The sequence below is a fragment of the Oenanthe melanoleuca genome, chromosome Z, assembly GCF_029582105.1.
Source record: "Oenanthe melanoleuca isolate GR-GAL-2019-014 chromosome Z, OMel1.0, whole genome shotgun sequence".
NCBI classification, from domain to species: domain Eukaryota; kingdom Metazoa; phylum Chordata; class Aves; order Passeriformes; family Muscicapidae; genus Oenanthe; species Oenanthe melanoleuca.
Genome location: NC_079362.1, coordinates 57,404,560 through 57,414,164, shown reverse-complemented (window position 1 = coordinate 57,414,164; position 9,605 = coordinate 57,404,560). Strand labels below are relative to the sequence as shown.

The 9,605-nt window shown below is 45.7% G+C and overlaps 1 protein-coding gene across 4 annotated transcripts in view; it reads left to right on the top strand.

Annotated features, from left to right (window-relative positions):
- The first annotated feature begins 1,982 nt into the window (after positions 1–1,982).
- Positions 1,983–9,605, top strand: part of ZSWIM6 (zinc finger SWIM-type containing 6) — a 102,560-nt gene continuing 94,937 nt past the window's right edge. For 2 of the 4 annotated variants that reach the window (XM_056513756.1, XM_056513755.1), the window contains exon 1: positions 1,992–2,520. In XM_056513756.1, the coding sequence (XP_056369731.1) occupies positions 2,016–2,520 (505 nt within the window). In that variant the 5' untranslated portion in view covers positions 1,992–2,015. Of the gene's footprint in view, positions 2,521–9,605 lie in introns of all 4 variants that reach the window. The other 2 variants (XM_056513754.1, XM_056513757.1) reach the window with 2 other exon arrangements.

Here is a 9,605-nt window from a genome sequence, read left to right as displayed (position 1 = left end):
CAGCAGAAAAGGAAAAAAAAAAAAAAAGAACAAAAACAAACAAAACAACAACCAAAACCCCAAACCAGAAAAACAAACAAACACAAAAGCAAAAAAACAAACACCAAAAAACCTCAAAGACCCTCCCTCCCAAAAGCACAGCTCTATACGGAGATGTAAAAAAATTCTCTACCCGTGAAATTTCCAAATAGTGCTACTGTTTAGAAGCTTAAAAATACACACTCCCCACTTCTCCAGCACGTGAAAATTCTAAACCATCTCAGGTTTCTGCCAATCTTCCCTTAAAAATCAGTCAGCGAGTCTGGTAAGTTTTATTCAATTTCCCGCCCACTTTTAATGGAAAATGCAGTTTCCTCAGAGCTTTTCAATCGCCTGACTACAAAAATGAGCTGCTGTTCCAGTCGGGGGTGGGGGCTGGTGGAAACGAAAAGGAGACGACGAAGTTTCGAGCCAAGGCGATGTTGTTTGCACCTCTCAGATCTTACGCCTGGCACGCTTGACATTCCCCCGCCGCATTCCCTGACGGAACCGCCTCCCCGCCGACGGATTGCGCTGCACCATGGAAAATGCAGTCATTCTGGGAAAACCAGCCTGCCGGGGAAAGCCGCTCCAATTACGGCTCCTGCACGGCACGGCATGCGGGAAAAAGGCCGATTTCAACTGCGAGCCGCCAACAAGCGCCGCTTACAAGCTATACTTCCGAAATATTTAATAAATAAAAACCCACCTGGTTTTAAACTTAAAATAATAAAAAAATTATTAATAAAAATAATAAAAAATGGTGACCGCTCTACCACGCCGCATCAAAGCGCAATCCTATTTCCGAGATAAAAATTCCAAAACCATTTATTTTTAAGTGTAATTATGGCAGCAGAGGTGCCAGGTGCTGGGCAATGACACGCAGAGCACAGAAAAGTGCGGTCCGTGTTGGGGAGCGGCGGAGCAGCACCTCGGGACCCTCAGCATCTGCGTATTTATATATATACACATATATGTATATATATATATATATATATATATGGTTGTTTGTTGTTTTTTGTGTTTTTTTTTTTTTTTGTTTTGTTTTTGGTTTTTTTTTTTTTATTTTTCCCCATTTGAGGACACTTAATTTGAGGTGCCTGCTCGGACCCGAACAGCACGGTTTTTAAAGATTACCAAAAACACCCTGACCCTCCGCTATGTCACGACATCCTCACGACCCACCTGGGCAAACGCGGCGCCTTCATCGCCTCCAATGGACTCACTGCGGGTCCGCGCCGCCCTGCCCTGTGTCCCGGCTCTCCCGGAGCGCTCCCAAGCCCTGACATCTGCAGAGCCAACCGGGGCTGGCACCGCCATGACGACCTTTACCGTACTACCGCTAACAGAAGGAAAACCGCCTCCCCACAAAACTCAACACCAACACATCTCGGGGCGCGCCTCACCCGTGCAGCTCAAGAGCTTGTTACAGGCACGCAGGCGGGCTGCTGCTCAGGGGCGGACGGAAAGGGCTCGGCCGTGGCGGCCGGTGCCCGGAGCAGCGTCGCGGCTCCCTCACCCGGCGCGGCCGCAGCCGGTACCGTACTCGCCGCGCGCGAGGCGCGGCTGGCCCCGCCCCCCGGCTTTCCCGGCAGAGGTGACGGGGTTCAGGCCGCGGCGCGGCCCCGCCCCCGCATTCCATTCCCTATATGGCGGCAGAGCGGGGGGCGCCGCCGGCCACGCCCCCCTTTTCCCACCACGCGCACGAAGGCGCGCCCGGGCTTGCGCGCGTGACATCAGCGGGAGAAGAGGCTGGGAAGGCTGGGGGGGAGCGCGCGCCACCCCCCCCCCCCCCCCGCCGTTCTATTTACGTTTGTGACGCCGATTTGCATAAAGCCCCGCCCACCCGCGGCCGGCGAGGCCCTGCGGCCCCGCCCTCATCGCCACATAAGGGCAGAGGGGGGCGTGTCCCCGGGGGCTCGCGGGCGCTCGCTGCCTTCCTGGAGCCGTTTATAGGGTACAGCCACTTCCGCTGTCGGCTTAGAAGCGGCGCGATCATGGCGGAGCGCGGTCAGCTCCCCCACCCCGCCAAGCGCCTCTGCTGCAGACCCGGCTATGGCTCGGGCTGCAGGCCGGGGCAGCGGGCGGGCGGCTCCGGGCCCGGCGGCGGCACGCTCTGCGCCGGACCCTCTTCCGCAGCTGCCGCCGCCGCCCTGGGGCTGCTGCCGCTCGGCAAGACGCAGAGCCCCGAGTCCCTGCTGGACATCGCAGCTCGCAAGGTGGCGGAGAAGTGGCCCTTCCAGCGGGTGGAGGAGCGGTTCGAACGGATCCCGGAGCCGGTGCAGCGCAGGATCGTCTACTGGTCTTTCCCCCGCAGCGAGAGGGAGATCTGTATGTACTCCTCGTTCAACACCGGCGCCGAGGATCCCGCCGCCGGTCCCGGGGGCGCCGCCGCGCCTGGCGGGGCCATGGACGCCGCTGCCGCCGACGAGAACCGGCTGCCCTTCCGCAGGGGCATCGCTCTGCTCGACGGCGGCTGCGTCGATAACGTCCTGCAAGTCGGTGAGTCACCGGCCGGTTCCGCTCCCGGGCCAGGCCGCCGCCGCTCGGGGCCGCGGGTCTCCCCCTGTGTGTCACCCGCTCGCCGTCCCTCTCTCTCCGCTGCAGCTCCCCGCCTGCGGCCCGGCCCGTGCGAACCCTTCACTCCCTGGCTGAACCGTGGGCCGGGCAACTTCCTCCGCCGGTCTCCTCCCCCTCGTGCCCGGGACGCGCAGTGGCTCCCTGCCTTCGTGACACGGACACGGCTCCCGCCTGTCCCTTTAACTCGCAGCCCTGCACCGCGCCGTGCCCGCTCCCGGTAATCCAGCCTGTGTAATCCCGTTTGGCTCTGCCCCCTACCAGCGTCCACCCCCGGTAATCCGGGTCATCGCTTTTCCCCGAGCCACAATAGCGAGGAGATACCGCCCCCCCCATCCCGAGGGGGGCCCGCCGGTGGAAATGAATCAGCAGAAGGGCGGCCGGCGGGGGAAGGAGGGGGGGCGGGATGCGTCGCCGTCCAAAATAAAGACATAAAAGCGGTGCGAGACCCTGGCAGCGAGAGTGCGGGGGGGATCCGCGAACAAAGGCATTTCTAGGGCAGCGGCGACGAGCCGGAGGGAGGGGGCGCGATTCGCCCCGCCGGGGGTGCTATGGCTGGGGGGGTTGCTTTAGGATGAGCGGCTTCCTGACAAGAGGGGGAAAGCGGAGCTCTTCCTCCTACTGGAACAATACCCCCCTCGTCTTCCTCACCCCCAGCTCAGCCGCCTGCCGCTGTTCTTCACCCGCTGCGGGCTCCCTTGGTTAACTCCTCCCTGCCTGTGTTTAAAGGGCTGCAGAGGTGGGTATTCCCCCGCTTTTCGGGGGCTGTCTGCCGGGGGCGGCTCCCTTTCCATTCCCTGAATGAAGGAGGAGCCGCCCCCGGCAGATAGTCCCCTCCGCCGGTGGTGATGCTCTTTGTGCGACCCGGCCACTTTGTTCTCATTTTCATGTTTATTTGTGTCTTTTCTTTTTTTAATTTTTTTTTCCCATCTCAGTTTTCTGTCGTTCCCCCTCCTCCTCCCCTGAAAAGGGGAAGACAGACAAAAGAGGCTGCTTGCTCGCCTTTTGTTGACGGAGGCGGCTCGATGTGTGTGTGTGTGTGTGTGTGTATGGGGCGCCGGGGTTCCCCCTTTCCCACTTCCCCAAAACAGCTGCGTGCTGCGGGTTTGACTTGGCGGGCACCTTGCAAATGTGCCATCAGTTTTCTTCCCGAAGGGAAGATTTGTCCCTGCTTTTAGGCTCAGTGCCCTTCTCTTCTGCCAAAGAGGACTTCTTCTTTTTTTTTTTTTTTTTTTTTAATCTAATTAACTTTCTTAAAATTTCATCTGAGGTGCATCTGTGAGTCCTCAGGACTGGCAAAACCAGAAGTAGGGCTTTTTTAGTTTGGTTGGCACTGCTGAGATTTTTTTTCCCTTTTGCTTGCACTTGATTCTGTTTGCAAGCGATTAGGAATGACAGGAGTGCACATAGGGAGGGTTTCTTGGCTGATTGCATTTAAGCCAGGAATTCACTGTGAAAATAAAGCCAAGGGGCAATAAATAAAAAATGCAGTCTTCTCTAGGAGGCAGACACCCAGCATGGACTTTGCTTTGCTTGCTTTCAGCAGTGGAATAGGCCTCAGTGAGTAGTTGTGAAAGAAAAAAAAAAGTAACTTTTTGTGAGTCTTCAAAGGGGAGGGCAATCAATAATGTTGGCAAGGGTCAGTGTGAAGAAAGAAAATATGCAGAAATATGACTGAAGGGTTGATTGCATCTTCTGGAGCCCTTAAATGCCTTTCAAACAAATACTGTACTTACTGCTGAAAATACATTTGCTTTATTGTATTCTACCCCCACCCCCCCAGTTTATGTGAGCCTCCTTTGAAATTCTGTGATAAAATAATAGTGGAAACTAGTGATGAAAGATGTCAGTTGTTTTGACAGAGGCCTTTGGCGAGGGTGTTGTGGAGGATTTGGGTAGGCTGGGTCCTGCTGTAGGAAAGTTCTTGAGTAATTTGGGTAGGTAGCTGTGTCATTAAGACTGGATCTGGCCGACAAGATATTCCTTGTAAAGCAGAAAGGTGCAACTGTTAAAGGCAATTCAGCTCTCAGGTGAGTTATGTTGGGTAGAGAATGGAATCAGTTCCATATAATACAGTTGAATATGTAGCATTGATGAAAAAGTAGACAAAAGTTTATTTAAGTGCATGTTTAGTGACCATACAAATGTGAACTTAAGTTCTTTGCTGTATGAGTAATGGAAACTCTGTAAATGTTTACTGTTGAACTATGGAAAAGTGCAGTTATTGGACAAAATACATTTTATTACATATCAATTCTAACAACCTTACGTGTAACCTGAAGTATTACTATAAACAGGGAATACAGGACTTGATTTGAGAGATGCATAAATTTGAGTTCAGCGATAGTTAAAGCGCACCATTTGCTTCTGAATTTTGCATTTTAATTTTTTTTGTCTAGCCCTGAATAAATATTCTGACAGTTTTATCATGGTAAATAAGTTTAAGCAGGAAGATTTCACAAACCTTGTATCTTAAGGTTCGCTAAAAATCTTCATGTGATTAGTGATATGCACAAATAACGTTCTTGGTAATCAGGCAGTAGGGCTGTCTGCTACCCTATTTTGTAATTTATTGGTGCTGTCCTAGCATAATAATTAGTATGACTTATGTTTGAAAGGTTTTTCTTCAAAGAAGATGGCTTCAAAATTCAATTTGGTTCTATTTATTGATATATTTATGTCTTTTTGATATGCTTCAAGTGGACATGAAGGTTTTTCTTTTTTAGTTTATTTTTAAAAAGCCAGAGAATGCAGGCTCCTAAGCAAACCTTCCCAACTGCATAAAACAACTCTTTTACCATGCTTGTGTTTAACTTATTTAAAACCAAGTATTTTTAGTAAAAATTACAGTCTAAACAAGAAAGCACTTTGTGAGTAAATACAACAATCTGGAAGGAAAATTAGAAATTTACTGTGTTTCATTTGGTCAAATTTGTGAAGATGCCAGGAGCGAGCAGACAGTTTTAGATGGCGAAGTGTATATTTGGTTTCTGAGGTTAGTCCTGAATTAGTACACAGTACTGTATTATCGTCACAGCTGTGGCTGTCAAGGTTAGGAAGAGGTGTGATCCCTCAATAGCACAGCTGACCTGGCGAGAGCCCTTAGTGCAGCTATTCTAGGAGAAGAAATAAACCCCTGTGCCTCTGCTGGTGTGACTCTTGCTTGGGGAAAGATAGGCTGTAGTGCTGTAAAACTGAGCTTTACTGCTGCAGCTGCTTTGAAAATTTTTTGGTGTGTCATGGAAGTACTTCTGCAGTATCCCTGTCTGTTGGCAGTTTGAGCTAGGTTTGTTTTTATTGCGTAGACCCTGCTTGCTCATACAGGCTCCTTAAAAAGAGTTACAAGCCCTTTCCATGGTAGCATAAGGCTCTGTGGTAAGTCATGGCTTTTAGGTGTGAATGGCAAGGGAGTGAGTCGGAGGGAAGGGACTCTGAGGGAAGGAAAATATAAAGAATTCATTGACTGGCACTTGCCACATCTCTAGAATACGATGTTAATATTATAAATAGAAAGCTGCCATGTCAGTGGAAGAAGGTTCAGCTGAAGAGCATCATTAGCTTGGAGCTGCAGGCTTGTATTTTGGAAGTCTCTCAGGGATACCTGATTGGGGGATGTAACCAAAATGTTTCTTAGAGAAAAGCAAAGTAAAACTTCTCATTTGTTAAACAGTGGTTGAAGGTCACTGATGTTTCTTTATTTGTTCTTAAGTTAAAGACTGGAGATTTGTTTTGCTTTCAAAACCAGGATAAATACTTTTTTTCAGCAGGAGCAAGAGAAGGCTTTAGAAGACTGTATTATTATTATTATATATTATTTAGAAGACTACATGTAATTCTGGTGGAATTTGTATTGTAGTCATCAGATTCCAGATGCTTTTAGTGGACAAGGATTTAAATTTTGATTCTTCCTAGCCATCTTTACTGAAAAAAAAACCCCAAAACTTTCTGAAATTGCAGAGCAAGTAAAATAAAAGTAATTTCTCTTCTTTGGGACTTGGTTGTTTGAGTGCCAGTGGTATAATATGAAACATTGTTTTTTTCTGTGTATAAAATCATACCAAGTATTTTATTAGCTAAGGTGGCATGGGTGTTAAACTGTGCTGTGAGTTGAACAACTTTTAGCAGATACGGTGATCCTCACTGATGTGTGCAATATATATGTAATTATTGATGAAACCTGTGGGACAGATTTATTTAGTAAAAGGATTTGCTTAATGAAAGTAATACTGAGTTGTGTGACAAAATTAAAGCTGTCATTAGCAGCAATGCAGGCACTGTGTTTAGTGTTAAATTTTTTTGACCTGTGGTACCAAATTGTACTAGTATGTGTAGTAACCTTTTTCCAAGGGGAAAAGGTGGTGTTAAATTTTGCCTATTTGAAGGGGAGAATTTTGTGTGCTAACTTGCTGAAAGAACAGTTGTGTTCTTCCACAGATAGCTTAAGTTGGGGTTTCATTAGGAAGGTGTGAGTAAAACAAGTAATCCAGAATTTGTTAATACAATATTGTGGTGTGGGCATAAACAAATGATGTCTGACTTTTTGCTGGACTTTTTTTGACATAGTTCCAAGACTAGCAGAATCTTGTGAAAATGCCTTAATTGATTCCAGTTTCAGTTTGCTCTAAGAAATAACTATTGATATTTCCAAGTTCCAGAACAGAAACTAGTCAGCTAATTTTTAAATGTTTCTTCCTGAAAGGGAGACATCTAATGCCTTCCAGTTTCCTTGTTAGATTTGGAATGCAACACATTAATATGCAAGGGGAATATGCAATCTATTTTTTGTATATGTGCCCTAAATAATACACTGTCCTTGACCTTGAATAATTTCCTTGGAAACCCTGAAAACTAAAACAAAGCTAAAGAAGTAAAAAAGCTGTCTTTCAAGACCAGATCACTGAAGGTGGAAAAGCTTTGTAAATCAGCTCCTGCCTTTAATTCAGGCTTTTCAAAAATATCTGATCTGGATTTCAAGAGAATGTAAGTATTTTAGAATGATTTCAAGATATGAAAAAAAAAATTGTGTGTACTGTCTTCCTGTCTAATTGTGAATAGTAGGATAAATGTAATTGAACAATGTCAATACTGTCAATAATGCCAATACTGCCAATAACGTCAATAAATTTATTTATTTTTAAAGGAAAATGTGCTAATCACTTGCCATCACAATTTTTACAAAAAATCTTTTATACAGGGGTGTTGTATTTGGTTCATGTAACAAAATTTTTTGTTGTTTGTTTTATGTCCATTTTTGTGTTTCTTATTGTCTATTTTCCCCTCAATTTGAGGGCTTTCCTCTCTTCCAAGAAAACAGTTTTCTTTTTTAAAGCTGCCATTCCTTTTAGATAGTGATTCCATCTTTGTATATTGTCCAGTGTTTTGGTATGTAGCAATGTTTGAATTTGAGCCACTTGTCACGCCAGCAGTTGATGCCTGCATTTGCTCTCTCTCCTTGTATGTTCACCTTCCAGAGGTGAACTATTAATTAAACACAAAATCTATGTGTGAGGGTAGGCTGGTACTATTTAAAAGTCAGCGTCAGACAAACTCGTTTCCTTAAAAATCATTAGCTGGTTGCTGCATTTTGCTGTATCATTTGCTTTTATAAATGAACCTGTTAAAATCTCAAACCATTACTTGTGAGTCTGGTAAAGTTCTAATTAAAAAAATTCAAGTGAAAAAATGTGCTAAACTGTCACATGCAGTTCTTACTGAAGGATGAGCTATAGGAGATGGTGTGCTCTAAGATAGGTATGCATGAGTTCAATTTAAGTGTCACTTGCTGTCTAGGTAATCTAGTGTTGTCAAAATACAGTGTGAAGTTTTGTAGTAGTGTAAATATAAGTGCAAAGTTACAGTAGTATAGGAAAACAGCTGACATTCTTTAACTTGCTTTCTCTTTAGCTTTTTTTCTTGAGGGGTTAGGTAGAATTTACTGCGTGTTTAAAAAAACCCAAAAGCCAAGTCAAAAAAGGACCACACTATTTTAACTGACAGAAGCTATCCTAATTTATGAATATGATGTCTGTGACATGAACTAATTTGAGATCATAAAAAGCTTTCATGTGCAGCAAGGATACAGATTTAATGTGAATTCTGATTGTCTGGAATGCAGTCAGCCTGACAGCACGTGAATACTTGAGTGCTGTCCAACAACTGCACTTGTTCTGAAAGATCTGTCTCCTTGAACTTCCAGTTTTTCCTCTTGGTTTACTGTCCAAGATGATGTATGTAAAAAGTTCTCAGCTGGGTATGTGTGCAACCCTTGAAGTGGCTTCATAACCTTCTGTGACCTGGATCACTAGTGATGTTGGCTGGTGCTGCGCACTGGTTTGCATTCTCCTTCCAGCTACATGCCAATTACCATGATTTATGTGATGGCCTCACGGCACACTACCCTGCTCTCCTCTGAAGAAGCAACATGCGTCCAGTCTTTGTTGCCTTGGCCCTGCTGTGGAGGGCCAGAAAGTCTGGAAAAGCTGAGATATTAATCACCATCTTAAAATAGTTGTTTTCTGACTGAATTCTGCAAATGTGCAAACAGACTGGGGGAGTCAAGCCTTCTTATAGTAACTAGTGTAGAGAATTCCTTTGTGGTTAAGTCAGAACTGATAAAAAGCCTGCTGTAAGAGCTGAGTGGGCATACAAAAGACTTTTTCTGATGTGACACAATTCAGTATAGACTAAAGAGTCTCCTAATGTGGAATTTTTACCAACACTTTATTAAACACTTCTGAAAAGTGAAAACCAAATTGTCAAATAGGGCAGATTTCTTCAGTATTTAAGTATATTTTAAAGTAATTATGATGCACACATTAGGTGCTTTTAAAAGGAGTGTCTGATTTGTTATTTGTGGCTTTAAAGGTTATTTATTTATTTATTATTCTTTTTCACTATAAGTCTCCATTCCTCTTTGCAAGTGAGTGTATTTGACAGTCTTGAAATACCTGGAAGTTTTGCTTTGAAAATGCAATCGCAATGGCTGAGGAAGTCTGGTGCTAATTGCTTAC